Raw genomic sequence first — 17,388 nt, 5'->3', positions numbered from 1 at the left:
GTGGAGGGGTTGAGGAGTGGAGGTGTGGAGAGGTGGAGGAGTAGAGAGGTGGAGGGGTTGAGGAGTGGAGGTGTGGAGGGGTGGAGGAGTAGAGAGGTGGAGGGGTGGAGGGTGCTGGTTTCCCTCCTCAACACTGGATCTGGGGACAGTCAGGGGAAAGACTGCCCAGTGTGCAAGCTGGCATCTCACGATCAATAGATCACTCCAATTGTATGTAAGTGTGTCCATGTGTGTGTCCGTATGTGTGTGTGTGTGTTTGTGTGTGTGTGTGTGTTCTACCTACATATATCTGGTCGTTGCCAAAGCGTTTCTGCATCTCGTAGAGCAGGCTGCTGTCTGTGAGCTCACTGAGAGATGCCAGGTCATCATTAGGCGCCGGAGGCATCAGCTTCACCTGCAACACCACACCACACAGGTTACCATAGCAACCACACATGGACTTGGTTTCCCATACAGTAAGTGTAAACTTTTCTGCAGTAGAGATGTGAAGTGTATAGCAGCAGTGAACATATTGAGTGCACACTTCGTTGTAGTGCAGATGTTGAGTGTACTTGCCTGTTCCAGTTTGCTGGGTCCTGTGGGTCCATCTAGACCGTTGTCCTGTGAAGGATATCTGCTCAGCCCCCCTCCCAACTCCCTGAACATGGCACACTTCTCCAACAGACTGTCCCTCTTAGAAAGGGGCATGGACAGAGGGGTCCTACAGGGTTGGGCGGGAGGTAAAATTATTACTAAGCGAATAATTTGCTTTTGAATACTGATACCGAAACATCTTAAACTATAATGTATGGCCTTAGGCACTGCATTGCAGTTGCTAGCTGTGCCACTAGAGATCCTGGTTCGAGTCCAAGCTCTGTCGCATACGGCCGCGACTGGGAGACCATGGGGCGGTACACAATTGGCCCAGCGTCGTCCGGGTTAGGGGAGGGTTTGGCCGGTAGGGATGTCCTTGTCCCATGGCGCTCTAGCGACTCCTGTGGCGGGCCGGGCGCATGCACGCTGTCACGGTCACCAGGTGTACGGCGTTTCCTCCGACACATTGGTGCGGCTGGCTTCCGGGTTAGGTGGGCATTGTGTCAAGAAGCAGTGCGGCTTGGTTGGGTTGTGTTTCGGAGGACGCACGGCTCTCGACCTTCGCCTCTCCCGAGTCCGTACGGGAGTTGCAGCGATGAGACAAGACTGTAACTACCAATTGGATACCATGAAATTCGGGAGAAAAAGGGATAAAAGGTAGAAGAAAAATAATAATACTATAATGTATGCGTAATATAGATAAGTGAGGTAATTTGATCATTTGATGAATTGATCATCAAACTCACAGGTTCTTGACAGGGATGGTGTGGTCGTGTTCGCCTCCATCGTAGCGTTTGTCTGTAGGGGCCAGTGGGACAGAGGGGTCCTTCAGTCTCTCTACCCAGCATTCCTCTGCTCTCAGCAGCATGTTCATGATGGGGTCGGATGCTGCTATGCCTGGAACCAGGACAGGGAGCACAGTGGGTTAAGAGACTAACCACTAAGGGTTAACAATGAGAAAGACTGTCTGTCAGACTGTTACAAATGTATTACTAAGCATTTTAAATCGGGTAGTTTGAGTCCTGGATGCTGATTGGGTGAAACAGCATTTTAGCCGTGTGTACATCAGACAGTGGCAAAAATACTTGTTTACTCTTCTATTTATGTTGGTAACCAGTTTATAATAGCAATAAGGCACCTCAGGCATTTGTGGTATATACCAATATACCACACGCCAATATACCACACGCCCTCTGACTGTCACGACACCGACGGAAGGTGGCACCCCTACTCGCCCGGGCGGCGCTCGGCGGTCGTCGTCGCCGGCCTACTAGCTGCCACGGATCCTCTGTTTCACTTTCTGTTGGTTAGGTCTAGGTTAGGCACGCACCTGTTTTGTATTAGTTGTTAGTGGGGGGGGGGGGGGGGTATTTAGTCTAGCTAGGTAGGATTGTTTTTTTGTGCGCGATTGTTCTATGTCAGGATGTATGTTGTTTGAGGAACAAGTGTTTCCCTCTGCCTGTGATTTTCGCAGAGGGTATTTTGGGCTGCGTCCCAGCATTGTGTTGGGCTGGGTTTTTTGAGCATTTGTTTTATGCGCCCTGCCCTACCTAGTTTTCGGTCTGAGTGGGTGCCCATTAAAAGTGTGTTCACACATTTTCTGTCTCCTGCGCTTGACTTCACCTCTCCTGCTTCCTTGAGCCAGCCATGACAGAATCACGCACCCGAATTGATAGAGTCAGCAGGAGCTTCAGCGCCAGCCCCATCCATGGAAGAAAGGGTTGCCCAACACTCCGCCCTCCTCCACCGTCTGGGCACCGCCATGGACCAGGTGCTGGCACGCCTGGAGAGTTGGGACAGAAGCGCTCCCGACCCCACTAACGCGGCGGTTCAACAGCCTGCACCTCAACCAGCGACCACAGGACCCAGTACCAGCCGGGTAAAACTCGCGCCCCCCCAGGGAGTACGATGGGACGGCCGCTGGGTGTAAGGGTTTCCTACTCCAGCTGGAGTAATACCTGGCGACCATCCGTCCCCCTCCCTCGGGGGAGAAGAGTGTCAGTGTCCTCGTCTCGTGTCTCACGGGTAGAGCCCTGGTATGGGCCAACGCCGTGTGGGACAGTCCGGACTCATCCAGAGACAACTACCCGGAGTTCACCCGCCACTTCCGGGCAGTGTTCGATCATCCCCCGGAGGGTAAAGCGACGGGTGAGCGGCTATTTCACCTGAGACAGGAGACGAGGAGCTCTCCAGCGGCTCTAGAGTTCCGGACCCTGGCCGCTGGAGCGGGGTGGAATGAGAGGGCCCTTATAGATCACTACCGGTGTAGTCTGAGGGAGGACGTCCGCCGGGAGTTAGCCTGTCGGGACACGACCATCACCCTGGACCAGCTGATTGACCTGTCCATCCGACTGGACAATCTGCTGGCCGCCCGCGGGCGTCCGAACCGGGCCCTGCTCATTCCACCTCCCAGCCCTCCTGCTCCCACGCCTATGGAGATAGGAGGGGCTGCAGCCAGAAAGACTGGAGGGGGAGTCCTCTCCTGCAACTCCTGTGGTCGCAGAGGGCACACTGTGGACCGGTGCTGGAGGAGCTCGCCCGGGAGTCCAGATGGCAGGCAGAGCACTCCTTTGACATCTCAGGTGAGTCAGCACCAGCCTCACCCAGAGCCCCCTGTCAGTCACATGCATGCGTTAGTTTCCTTTCCTGCTTTTTCCCCTCACTTCCGGCTTAAGGCGCTAGTCGATTCAGGTGCGGCGGGGAGTTTTATGGACCGTGGGGTCGCCGTTAAGTTAGGGATTCCCCTGGTCCAGTTGGACCAACCCTTCCCCGTGCACGCCATAGACAGTCGACCACTAGGGTCAGGGCTGGTCAGGGAGGTCACCGTACCACTGGTCATGGTAATGTGGGGGGGAGGTCATGAGGAGAGTATCAGTCTCTTCTTCATTGATTCCCCGGCATTTCCGGTGGTACTAGGGATCCCCTGGCTAGCCACTCACAACCCTAGGATTTCGTGGAGACAGAGGGCTCTTAAGGGGTGGTCGAAGGAGTGCTCGGGCAGATGCATAGGGGTTTCCGTCGGTGCGACTACAGTGGAGAGTCCAGACCAAGTCTCTACCGTGCACATTCCCTCAGCGTATGCCGATTTGGCTATCGCCTTCAGTAAAACGAAGGTGACTCAATTACCACCTCATCGACGAGGAGACTGCGATAAACCTCCAGGTGGGCGCTGCACTTCCCCGTAGTCACATGTATCCCCTGTCTCAGGAGGAGACAGTGGCTATGGAGACATACATCACTGAGTCCTTGAGGCAGGGATACATTCGGCCATCCAACTCACCCGTCTCCTCGAGCTTCTTTTTTGTGAAGAAGAAGGAGGGGGGTCTGCGCCCGTGCATTGACTATAGAGGTCTAAATTCCATCACGTGGGTTTCAGTTACCCGCTACCTCTCATCGCCACGGCGGTGGAGTCATTTCACGGGGCGCGCTTCTTCATGAAATTGGATCTCAGGAGTGCGTACAATTTGGTGCGTGTCCGAGGAGGGGACGAGTGGAAAACTGCATTTAGTACCACATCTGGCCATTATGAGTACCTCGTCATGCCGTATGGGTTAAAGAATGCTCCCGCCGTCTTCCAATCCCTTGTGGATGAGATTCTCCGGGACCTGCTCGGTCAGGGTGTGGTGGTGTACATCGATGATATTCTGATCTACTCCACTACACGCGCCGCACATGTGTCTCTGGTGCGTAAAGTGCTTGGGCGACTGGTGGAGCATGACCTATATACGTCAAGGCTGAGAAATGTGAGTTCTCCAAGCCAGCCGTCTCTTTTCTGGGGTATTGTATTTCCACATCTGGGGTGGTGATGGAATGTGACCGCATTTCGGCCGTGCGTAATTGGCCGACTCCCAACATGGTGAAGGAGGTGCAGCTGTTCTTGGGGTTTTCCAATTACTACCGGAGGTTTATCTGGGGATTTGGGCAGGTGGCAGCTCCCATTACCTCACTGATGAAGGGGGGCCCGGTGCGATTGCGGTGGTCGACAGAGGCGGACAGGGCCTTTAGTCGTCTGAAGGCTCTGTTCACCGATGCTCCAGTGCTGGCGCATCCAGATCCCTCTTTGCCATTCATAGTGGAGTGGACGTGTCCAAGGCTGGGGTGGGAGCCGTGCTATCACAGCGCTCGGGCACGCCCCCGAAGCTTCGCCCCTGTGCTTTCTTCTCTAAGAAGCTGAGTCCGGCGGAGCGTAACTATGATGTGGGGACAGGGAGTTTCTGGCTGTGGTAAGAGCCCTGAAGGTGTGGAGACATTGGCTTGAGGGGGCGCGTCACCCTTTCCTCATCTGGACCGACCACCGTAATCTGGAGTATATCCGGGCGGCGAGGAGACTGAACCCTCGTCAAGCCAGGTGGGCGATGTTCTTTACGAGATTTCTGTTTACAATCTCATACATCCCAGGTTCCCGGAACACTAAGGCTGACGCACTGTCTTGTCTCCATGACACCGAGAAACGGTCCACCGATCCCACTCCCATACTTCCAGCCTCTGACTGGTGGCACCGGTGGTCTGGGAGGTGGATGCGGATATCGAGCGTGCATTACAGGAGGAACCTACTCCTCCTCAGTGTCCCATGGGTCGTAAATACGTCCCGCTCGGTGTCCGCGATCGGTTGATCCAGTGGGCGCACACGCTACCCTCCTCGGGTCACCCAGGGATTGAGCGGACAGTGTGTGGTCTTAGTGGGAAATACTGGTGGCCCACCTTGGTGAAGGACGTGAGGCGCTATGTCTCCTCCTGTTCGGTGTGCGCCCAGTGTAAGGCTCCTAGGCACCTGCCTAGAGTGAAATTACAGCCCCTCCCGGTTCCACAGCGACCATGGTCCCACCTGGCGGTGGATTTCCTCACCGATCTCCCGCCATCTCAGGGCAACACCGCGATCCTGGTCGTTGTGGACCGGTTCTCTAAGTCCTGCCGTCTGCTCCCTTTACCCGGTCTTCCTATGGCTCTGCAGACCGCAGAAGCTCTATTCACCCACGTCTTCCGGCACTACGGGGTGCCTGAGGACATCGTCTCGGATCGAGGCCCCCAGTTCACGTCCCGGGTGTGGCGGGCGTTTATGGAGCGACTGGGGGTTTCGGTCAGTTTGACCTCAGGTTTTCACCCCGAGAGTAATGGGCAAGTAGAGAGGATAAATCAGGATGTGGGCAGGTTTCTGCGGTCCTACTGCCGGGACCGGCCAGGGGAGTGGGCGAGGTTCGTGCCATGGGCGGAGATGGCTCAGAACTCTCTTCGCCACTCCTCTACCAACCTGTCGCTTTTCAATGTGTGTTGGGTTATCAGCCGGTCCTGGTGCCCTGGCATCAGAGCCAGATGGAGGCCCCTGCGGTAAAGGACTGGGTCCAGCGCTCTAGGGAGACCTGGAACGCCATCCAGGAATCCCTGGAACGGGCCAGGGGACGACAAAAGAAGAGCGCTGACCGTCGCCGCAGTGAGGCCCCCGTGTTTACCCCAGGGGAGAAAGTCTGGCTCTTGACCCGGAACCTGCCCCTCTGCCTGCCCTGCCGGAAACTGGGTCCGCGGTTTGTGGGGCCATTTAAAGTCCTGAGGTGAATAAACGAGGTGTGTTACAGGTTACAACTTCCTTCTTATTATCGTATTAACCCCTCGTTTCATGTGTCTCTCCTCAGGCCGGTGGTAGCTGGTCCGCTGCAGGACGATGAGGTGCAGGAGGTCCCTCCGCCCCCCTGGACATCGGGGGGGCCCCGGCGTACACCGCCGGGTGAGGGGCCTGCAGTACCTCGTGGACTGGGAGGGATACGGCCCGGAGGAGAGGTGCTAGGTACCGGTGGAGGACATATTGGACCCAGCGCTAATACGGGAGTTCCACAGCCTCCATCCGGATCGCCCAGCGCCTAGCCCTCCGGGACGTCCTCGAGGCCGGCGTCGGCGCGCTGCAGTAGCCGCGCGCCAGGGGGGGGGGTACTGTCACGACACCGACGGAAGGTGGCGCCCCTCCTCGCCCGGGCGGCGCTCGGCGGTCGTCGTCGCCGGCCTACTAGCTGCCACCGATCCTCTATTTCACTTTCGGTTGGTTAGGTCTAGGTTAGGCATGCACCTGTTTTGTATTAGTTGTTAGTGGGGGGGGGGGTATTTAGTCTAGCTAGGTAGGATTGTTTTTTTGTGCGTGATTGTTCTATGTCAGGACGTATGTTGTTTGAGGAACAAGTGTTTCCCTCTGCCTGTGATTTTCGCAGGGGTTATTGTGGGCCGCGTCCCTGCATTGTGTTGGGCTGGGTTTTTTGAGCATTTGTTTTATGCGCCCTGCCCTGCCTAGTTTTCGGTCTGAGTGGATACCCATTAAAAGTGTGTTCACAGATTTTCTGTCTCCTGCGCTTGACATCACCTCTCCTGCTTCCTTGAGCCAGCCCTGACACTGACCTTATTGCTTAACTACAGTATAGTGGTCAGGAGACGTTGTAGTCACTGATGGGGACTTTCAGTACTTTCAATGCGAGAGTGCTTGAATTTAGCCTCTATCTTGCTGAAAAGATGTAGAATGTTGCATAGATATTGATGTTGAACACCAGCCAATTAATGAAACACATAAAATGTTCTCCAGATCAATACTCTGAACATTAATGACAAGTTAAATAGACAATGCTATTCAAAGGGACGCTTTGAGATCTAAATAATTCTAGGCTAATTCACCAAGGGCCTCATCCAAACCCATCCATATGAATGTGCCAGTGCTGTGACAGAGTGTGAACCCCACTGAGGATCGATCCATCTGCGCTTCAGAGATGGGGGGGTTAGGATCCCCTCCATCTGTAATGAGGTCTAACAGGGCACAGGGGAGGGATACAGCTTTATCCTTTTTTATTTCATAGAGAGTGACAACACTTCTCTCTCTCTCTGTCTCTCTTGCACGCACGCACACATCGGGGGGGAGTCTAAGCGAAAATGACAGGATTATGTCTCCCTGTGGTGTCACATCTATCCTTGAGTTAAACCTACATGTTAGCATGGACTATTGATTACTGCTAGAGAGAGTTTCTGATTGGATGAGGAGTGCAGGGAGGAGGCTGCAATAGGCCTATCTCACACTATGATGGAGAGGTTGACATGAAGAGCACGAGTCTCTCTCCTCCTTTCCCTCTGCATCCACATCTGGGGTACACTGACATTCAAAGCTTTAGACAGTCTCTACATTATACACTACAATAACAAAGTTCTACTTGTTATTCTCTGGGGGTTTCAAAGGCATTGAACTTCAGCATTGCTGTGGCATTTGTGGCATTGCATTTGGTTATTAACTAGCAACTCTTGCAACTCTGTATGCTGTCCAGCCAAAGGAAACAAAGTCTATTTTCCCCTGGGGATTTCATGCCTGTGCTGTTGAGGCAGGGAGCCCAGGGGAATAGACAGGTTAGGAATAACATCCCTAACAGCAGGAGAGTCTCTGACAACAGATACATCGCTGCAGACAGATGAAACAGAACCCCATAGATCCTGCATGTTATCGCAAACAGCGACAAGGAGCTGTCTCTCAACTCCTCACACACACGCATACGCAGACATGCATGCACACACACAAACACGAGGGCACACACAATCATGCATACAAACACACACACAATCATGCATACAAACACACACACAATCATGCATACACACACACACACACACACAATCATGCATACACACACACACACACAATCATGCATACACACACACACACACACACACACACTTATGCATACACACACACATGCACATGAAATGAGAAGGAATCATTTTAGTGTACTTCTATAAATAAATGAAAGATAAGGTACTTGAGTAACAGTATTCTAGCTTCATTCCCACTGTGGAATTAGTCAAATCAGCTCCGATGATCTGTTCTCTCAGTGTGTATGTGTGTGTGTGTGTGTGTGTGTGTGTGTGTGTGTGTGTGTGTGTGTGTGTGTGTGTGTGTGTGTGTGTGTGTGTGTGTGTCGTCCGTGTGTGTGTGTGTGTGTGTCGTCGTCCTGTGTGTGTGTTTGTGTGTGTGTCTGTCTGTCTCTGTGTGTATGTGTTTGTGTGTGTGTCTGTCTGTCTCTGTGTGTATGTGTTTGTGTGTGTGTCTGTCTGTCTCTGTGTGTATGTGTGTGTGTGTGTGTGTGTGTGTGTGTGTGTGTGTGTGTGTGTGTGTGTGTGTGTGTGTGTGTGTGTGTGTGTGTGTGTGTCTCTCTGTGTGTATGTGTTTGTGTGTCCAAATATACGATCTGGCAGAGTGTGGAGTGTTAATTTAATGTTTGGTTAATGGACACACACACACACACACACACACACACACACACACACACACACACACACACACACACACACACACACACCTCACACACTCACACACACACACACACACTCACACACACGGCATATGGAATTGTTTTAAGATGGTCATACTATGGATTATTTATCACATCTGATTTTGAATTTTTGGACCCCTGTAGGTGTAAAAAAAAGTTGTATAAAAATAAGCAATACAAAATATTGATTTTGGCCATTGCAACTAAAGCCCATAAAAACGCACTGAATAACACATTCATACATGGCAAATAGGATAGTAAAAAAAAAAGTCATAAGAACAAGGTTTTGAAGTGTCTGTTCTAAATCTTCCCTGGTTTTTCCCCTCACTCCCAGTATAAGGCACTAGTCGATTCAGGTGCAGCTGGGAGTTTCATGGACCGAAGTGTTGCTGATAAGTTAGGGATCCCCCTGGTTAAACTGGACAAACCCTTCCCCGTGCACGCGTTAGATAGTCGACCACTAGGGTCTGGCCAAGTGAGGGAGGAAACAGTGCCACTGGTCATGGTAACGCAGGGGGGTCATGAGGAACGTATCAGCCTGTTCCTTATTGATTCCCCGGCGTTTCCGGTGGTGCTGGGACTTCCCTGGCTAGCCTCCCACAATCCTCGGATTTCATGGGGGCAGAGGGCTCTTAAGGGGTGGTCGAAGGAGTGCTCTGGTAGGTGTATAGGAGTTTCCATCGGTGCAACCACGGTGGAGAGTCCAGACCAAGTCTCCACTGTACACATTCCCTCTGAATATGCCGATTTGGCTATCGCCTTCAGTAAGATGAAGGCGACTCAATTACCACCCCATCGACAAGGGGATTGTGTGATAAACCTCCAGGCTGGCGCGGCCCTTCCTAAAAGTCACGTGTACCCTCTGTCGCAGGAAGAGACAGTGGCAATGGAGACATACGTCACTGAATCCTTGAGACAGGGATACATTCGGCCATCTAAATCACCCGTCTCCTCGAGTTTCTTTTTTGTGAAGAAGAAGGGAGGAGGCCTGCGCCCGTGCATTGACTATAGAGGTCTAAATTCTATCACAGTGGGGTTCAGTTACCCACTACCTCTCATTGCTACGGCCGTGGAGTCATTTCACGGGGCGCGCTTTTTCACCAAACTAGATCTCAGGAGCGCTTATAACTTGGTGCGTATCCGAAATGGAGACGAGTGGAAGACCGCATTTAGTACCACATCGGGCCATTATGAGTACCTCGTCATGCCATATGGGTTAAAGAATGCTCCCGCCGTCTTCCAATCCTTTGTGGACGAGGTTCTCAGGGACATGCTCGGGCAGGGGGTGGTGGTGTATATCGATGACATCTTGATCTACTCCGCCACTCGCGCCGCGCATGTGGCTCTGGTGTGTAAAGTGCTTGGGCGGCTGCTGGAGCATGACCTATACGTCAAGGCTGAGAAATGTGAGTTCTTCCAACAAGCCGTTTCTTTTCTGGGATATCGCATTTCCACCACAGGGGTGGTGATGGAAGATGACCGCGTTACGGCTGTGCGTAATTGGCCGACCCCTACCACTGTGAAGGAGGTGCAGCAGTTCTTGGGGTTCGCCAATTATTACCAGAGGTTTATCCGGGGTTTTGGCCAGGTGGCAGCTCCCATTACCTCACTGATGAAGGGGGGTCCGGTGCAATTGCGGTGGTCGGCAGAGGCGGACAGAGCCTTCCGTCGTCTATGATGTGGGGGACAGGGAGTTGTTAGCCGTGGTCAAAGCTTTGACAGTGTGGAGACATTGGCTTGAGGGGGCACGTCATCCTTTTCTCATCTGGACCGACCACCGTAACCTGGAGTACATCCGGGCAGCGAGGAGACTTAATCCTCGTCAAGCCAGGTGGGCCATGTTCTTTATGAGGTTTCAGTTCACCCTTTCGTACATTCCGGGTTCTCGGAACCGGAAGGCCGACGCACTGTCACGTCTCTACGACACCGAGGAGCGGACCATCGATCCCACTCCCATACTCCCTGCGTCCTGTCTGGTGGCACCGGTGGTGTGGGAGGTGGATGCGGACATCGAGCGGGCGGGTCGGCTCGAACCCACTCCACCTCAATGTGAAATGTCAGAATAATAGTAGAGAGAATGATTTATTTCAGCTTTTATTTCTTTCATCACATTCCCAGTGGGTCAGAGGTTTACATACACTCAATTAGTATTTGGTAGCATTGCCTTTAAATTGTTTCACTTGGGTCAGACATTTCGAGTAGCCTTCCACAAGCTTCCCACAATAAGTTGGGTTAATTTTGGCCCATTCCTCCTGACAGAGCTGGTGTAACTGAGTCAGGTTTGTAGGCCTCCCTGCTCGCACACACTTTTTCAGTTCTGACCACAAATGTTCTATAGGATTGAGGTCAGGGCTTTGTGATGGCCACTCCAATACCTTGACTTTGTTGTCCTTAAGCCATTTTGCCACAACTTTGGAAGTATGCTTGGGGTCATTGTCCATTTGGAAGACCCATTTGCGACCAAGCTTTAACTTCCTGACTGATGTCTTGAGATGTTACTTCAATACATCCACAAAATTGTCCTCCCTCATGATGCTATCAATTTTGTTAATTGCACCTGTCCCTCATGCAGCAAAGCACCCATACAACATGATGCTGCCACCCCATGCTTCACGGTTGGGATGGTGTTCTTCGGCTTGCAAGCATCCACCTTTTTCCTCCAAACATTATGGTGGTCATTACGGCCAAACAGTTCTATTTTTGTTTCATCAGACCAGAGGACATTTCTTCAAAAAGTATGACCTTTGTCCCCATGTGCAGTTGCAAACCATAGTCTGGCTTTTTTATTGCGGTTTTGGAGCAGTGGCTTCTTCCTTACTGAGCTGCCTTTCAGGTTATGTCGATATAGGACTCGTTTTACTGTGAATATAAATACTTTTGTACCTGTTTCTTCCAGCATCTTCACAAGGTCCTTTGCTATTGTTCTGGGATTGATTTGCACTTTTCGCACCAAAGTATGTTCATCTCTAGGAGGCAGAACGCGTCTCCTTCCTGAACGGTATGACGGCTGCGTGGTCCCATGGTGTTTATACTTGCGCACTATTGTTTGTACAGATGAACGTGGTACCTTCAGGCGTTTGGAAATTGCTCCCAAGGATGAACCAGGCCTGTGGAGGTCTACAATTTTTTTTCTGAGTTGTCACGACTTCCACCTAGGATGGTTCCTCTCCCTGTTCGGGCGGTGCTCGGCGGTCGCCGTCACCGATCCATTTTTCTGTTTCTGTTTGTTTTGCCATCTATTTGCTTCATTACAACCTGCCTAGAGAATGTGTGTGTGTGTGTGCGTGTGTGTCACTGTATTATACCTGAGGGCTTGTCTTGATTGCAGTTTAGGAGAGTTGGATCTGCTCTGTGCTTCAGCAGCTGGCTAACGATGCTTGTCTGCAGGGAGAGACGGACAGACAGACACACACCTTTATTTTTTCACAGAAATACCATATCCAAATCTACAAAAACAGTTATCTGATATGTAGCTAATACCATATCCAAATCTACAAAAATAGTTGTCTGATATGTAACTAATACCATATCCATATCTACAAAAACAGTTGTCTGATATGTAACTAATACCATATCCAAATCTACAAAAACAGTTGTCTGATATGTAACTAATACCATATCCATATCTACAAAAACAGTTATCTGATATGTAGCTGATACCATATCCAAATCTACAAAAACAGTTGTCTGATATGTAACTAATACCATATCCATATCTACAAATACAGTTGTCTGATATGAAGCTGTCATCATCTCCTCTCACACAGCCTCACCCATGATCTTTTCTGCCATAGATCTCTTTATCTTCCTCTTCTGCCCTTTATATCTCTGTCACCACAAGTACAGAAGCACCAGATCATCAGCAAACAGTAGTCTCGCTCTCTCCCTCTCTTTAAGCCTTTTAATCCCCATCCCTCTATTTATTCCAATCCCTCTCTTACCTCCTATCTCTCTTTCCTCCTACCTACGTGATTCTTGATTTGTGGTGAGATGGCAATGTTCCTCTGATGATGTGTAAAGGATGGGTTCCTCTCTGCATGATGATGTGTAAAGGATGGGTTCCTCTCTGCATGATGATGACGTGTAAAGGATGGGTTCCTCTCTGCATGATGATGTGTAAAGGATGGGTTCCTCTCTGCATGATGATGACGTGTAAAGGATGGGTTCCTCTCTGCATGATGATGACGTGTAAAGGATGGGTTCCTCTCTGCATGATGATGTGTAAAGGATGGGTTCCTCTCTGCATGATGATGATGTGTAAAGGATGGGTTCCTCTCTGCATAATGATGTGTAAAGAATGGGTTCCTCTGCATGATGATGTGAAAAGGATGGGTTCCTCTCTGCATGAAGATGATGTGTAAAGGATGGGATGCTCTCAGGATGATGTGTAAAGGACGGTTTCCACTCTGCATGATGATGATGTGTAAAGGATGGGTTCCTTTCTGGATGATGCGTAAAGGATGGGTTCCTTTCTGGATGATGCATAAAGGATGGGTTTCTCTCTGCATGATGATGAGGTGTAAAGCATGGGTTCCTCTCTGCATGATGATGATGTGTAAAGGATGGGTTTCTCTCTGAATGATGATGATGTGTAAAGGATGGGATCCTCTCAGGATGATGTGTAAAGGATGGTTTCCACTCTGAATGATGATGATGTGTAAAGGATGGGTTCCTTTCTGGATGATGTGTAAAGGATGGGTTCCTTTCTGGATGATGCATAAAGGATGGGTTTCTCTCTGCATGATGATGATGTGTAAAGGATGGGTTTCTCTCTGAATGATGATGATGTGTAAAGGATGGGTTCCTTTCTGGATGATGTGTAAAGGATGGGTTCCTTTCTGGATGATGCATAAAGGATGGGTTTCTCTCTGCATGATGATGAGGTGTAAAGCATGGGTTCCTCTCTGCATGATGATGATGTGTAAAGGATGGGTTTCTCTCTGAATGATGATGATGTGTAAAGGATGGGTTTCTCTCTGAATGATGATGATGTGTAAAGGATGGGTTCCTTTCTGGATGATGTGTAAAGGATGGGTTCCTTTCTGGATGATGTGTAAAGGATGGGTTTCTCTCTGCATGATGATGATGTGTAAAGGATGGGTTCCTCTATGCATGATGATGATGTGTAAAGGATGGATCCCTCTCTGCATGATGAAGTGTAAAGGATGGGTTCCTCTCTGCTTGATGTGTAAAGGGTGGGTTCCTTTCTGGATGATGATGATGTATAAAGAATGGGTTCCTCTCTGCATGATGATGATGTGTACAGAATGGTTCCCTTTCTGGATGATGTGTAAAGGATGGGGTCCTCTCTGGATGATGTGTAAAGAATGGGTTCCTCTCTGCATGATTATGAGGTGTAGAAGATGGGATCCTCTCTGCATGATGATGAGGTGTAAAGGATGGGTTCCTCTCTGCATGATGATGAGGTGTAAAGGATGGGATCCTCTCTGCATGATTATGATGTGTAAAGGATGGGATCCTCTCTGCATGATTATGACGTGTAAAGGATGGGTTCCTATATGCATGATGACGTGTAAAGGATGGGTTCCTATATGCATGATGACGTGTAAAGGATGGGTTCCTCTCTGCATGATGATGATGTGCACAGAATGGTTCCCTTTCTGGATGATGTGTAAAGGATGGGGTCCTCTCTGGATGATGTGTAAAGAATGGGTTCCTCTCTGCATGATTATGAGGTGTAGAAGATGGGATCCTCTCTGCATGATGATGATGTGTAAAGGATGGGTTCCTACATGCATGATGACGTGTAAAGGATGGGTTCCTACATGCATGATGACGTGTAAAGGATGGGTTCCTATATGCATGATGATGTGTAAAGGATGGGTTCCTATATGCATGATGATGTGTAAAGGATGGCTTGCCTGAGGCAGTGTGTGAGAGATCATCTATCAATACTTTATACACACACACACATCACAATGAGGTGAGAACGACAGATCTATTCAGACACTCTCTCAATCATGCTTAACCATTGGTTTGACAGTTAGCACTGGTCTGTTAGACTATGCGTCATAGCTCTGTGCTATATTGCATTGCTACAGTAAACTCTCCTCTCATCAACTCCCTCTCTGTACTGGTGGAAGACGTAAATGCCAGTGTTTTATCCTCAGTAAAGAGGATATGGGGATGCCAACACTGATTGTATAGCATGATAGCAAGAGATACAGTGTGTTTGTGTGTGTGAGAGAGAGAAAGATATAGAGAGATATAGAGAGATATAGAGACAGAGAGGGAGAGAGAGGAGAGAGAGAGGGAGAGAGAGAGATGGAGACAGAGACGGAGGGAGAGACCGAGGGAGAGATGGAGGGAGAGACGGAGGGAGAGACAGAGGGAGAGACAGAGAGGGAGAGACAGAGGGAGAGATGGAGGGAGAGACAGAGGGAGAGACAGAGAGGGAGAGACAGAGGGAGAGACAGAGGGAGAGACAGAGGGAGAGACAGAGAGAGAGACAGAGGGAGAGACAGAGGGAGAGACGGAGGGAGAGACAGAGGGAGAGACAGAGAGGGAGAGACAGAGGGAGAGACAGAGAGGGAGAGACAGAGGGAGAGACAGAGGGAGAGACAGAGGGAGAGACAGAGAGAGAGACAGAGGGAGAGACAGAGAGAGAGACAGAGAGAGAGACAGAGGGAGAGACAGAGGGAGAGACAGAGAGAGAGACAGAGGGAGAGACAGAGGGAGAGACAGAGGGAGAGACAGAGAGAGAGACAGAGAGAGAGAGGGAGAGACAGAGGGAGAGACAGAGGGAGAGACAGAGAGAGAGACAGAGGGAGAGACAGAGAGAGAGACAGAGAGAGACAGAGGGAGAGACAGAGGGAGAGACAGAGAGAGAGACAGAGGGAGAGACAGAGGGAGAGACAGAGGGAGAGACAGAGAGAGAGACAGAGAGAGAAACAGAGAGAGAGACAGAGGGAGAGACAGAGAGAGAGACAGAGGGAGAGACAGAGAGAGAGACAGAGAGGAGAGACAGAGGGAGAGACAGAGAGAGAGACAGAGGGAGAGACAGAGGGAGAGACAGAGGGAGAGACAGAGAGAGAGACAGAGAGAGAGACAGAGAGAGAGACAGAGGGAGAGACAGAGAGAGAGACAGAGGGAGAGACAGAGAGAGAGACAGAGAGAGAGACAGAGAGAGAGACAGAGAGACAGAGAGAGAGAGAGAGAGGGAGAGACAGAGGGAGAGACAGAGGGAGAGACAGAGGGAGAGACAGAGGGAGAGACAGAGGGAGAGACAGAGAGAGAGACAGAGGGAGAGACAGAGGGAGAGACAGAGAGGGAGAGAGAGGGGGAGAGACAGAGGGAGAGACAGAGGGAGAGACAGAGGGAGAGACAGAGGGAGAGACAGAGGGAGAGACAGAGAGAGAGAGAGAGAGGGAGAGACAGAGGGAGAGACAGAGAGAGAGACAGAGAGGGAGAGAGAGGGGGAGAGACAGAGGGAGAGACAGAGGGAGAGACAGAGAGAGAGACAGAGGGAGAGACAGAGGGAGAGACAGAGGGAGAGACAGAGGGAGAGACAGAGAGAGAGACAGAGGGAGAGACAGAGGGAGAGACAGAGGGAGAGACAGAGGGAGAGACAGAGGGAGAGACAGAGGGAGAGACAGAGGGAGAGAGAAAGAGATTGAGAGAAAGAGATTGAGAGAAAGAAAGGTACACAGGGAGAGTTAAAACCACAGCCAGTCCACAAGGCACGAATCCACATACTCCACTCAAACTTTATACATACATCCCACCACGTCACTATCACAACTGGCATCAAAGGTCAGATAAGAATCAGGGAAAGGTCAGGGAGACGTGAGAGCTAGCGAAGGAGAAAAATAAGCCTAATTATCAACAGTAATAGGCTACCGTCCATGGGCTTAGAGGGAGAGTTGTTTACGCAGGATAGTGAAGTATTAGCCTGTTACGTGTGTCAGTGAAATACCAGTTCTATGGTTACAGGGATCGCTGAGTTTACTGCATGATTGGATGAGCTAACGTTGCTGTGGCGGAAGCAAACAGCAACTTGCAACAGTAGTGACCCATAAACAACTGAACATCACATTACTGACCTCCATACAGTTACTAATAGACAGCAGTGGTGGAATCAAGAGATAAATGCAACCTAACTGTAGGCTACATATTTTGTTGTTTTTAATTAGTTAACCTAGCCTAATTCCATAACCATTTGATTTAACCTATAAACATACTTGTAATATAAAGTGTTTCAGAGACGGTGCGATGAGGCTGTCACCTGCTCTCTGAATGTGCCTGTTGATGACAACGCTGAGCAGGTTCATTATTGTATGTGTCAGCGTCTTGTTTGTATGCAGTGCCAGACCCAGCCTCCAGTGAAGTGGGTAGGGACTGTAATCAAGTGTGGAGTGCTGAGGAGACTTAGCACGGCAGAGGAAGTCTCTGTCACCATGTACTCAAATGCACTTACAGTATGTATACACTCAGAAACAAAGGCTTGCATACACACACACAACTCATTGCATGGGTGATTTTCTTATCATTTTCTTATTAGAGCAGACAT

The 17,388-nt window shown here is 50.3% G+C and overlaps 1 protein-coding gene across 1 annotated transcript in view; it reads right to left on the bottom strand.

The window, feature by feature from the left end:
* Positions 1–17,388, bottom strand: part of LOC106595389 (unconventional myosin-XVI) — a 255,328-nt gene that overhangs the window by 153,148 nt on the left and 84,792 nt on the right. Inside the window, exons 8-11 of the mRNA XM_082969131.1 lie at positions 12,164–12,239; positions 1,320–1,470; positions 556–700; positions 284–394 (exon numbers count right to left, since the gene is read on the bottom strand). Of these exons, the coding sequence (XP_082825257.1) occupies positions 284–394; positions 556–700; positions 1,320–1,470; positions 12,164–12,239 (483 nt within the window). The remainder of the gene's footprint in view (positions 1–283; positions 395–555; positions 701–1,319; positions 1,471–12,163; positions 12,240–17,388) is intronic.

Source organism: Salmo salar, chromosome 25 (assembly GCF_965601325.2).
Source record: "Salmo salar chromosome 25, fSalSal1, whole genome shotgun sequence".
NCBI classification, from domain to species: domain Eukaryota; kingdom Metazoa; phylum Chordata; class Actinopteri; order Salmoniformes; family Salmonidae; genus Salmo; species Salmo salar.
Note: the sequence above shows the minus strand (reverse complement) of the source record. Positions and strands in the feature narration are given on the sequence as shown.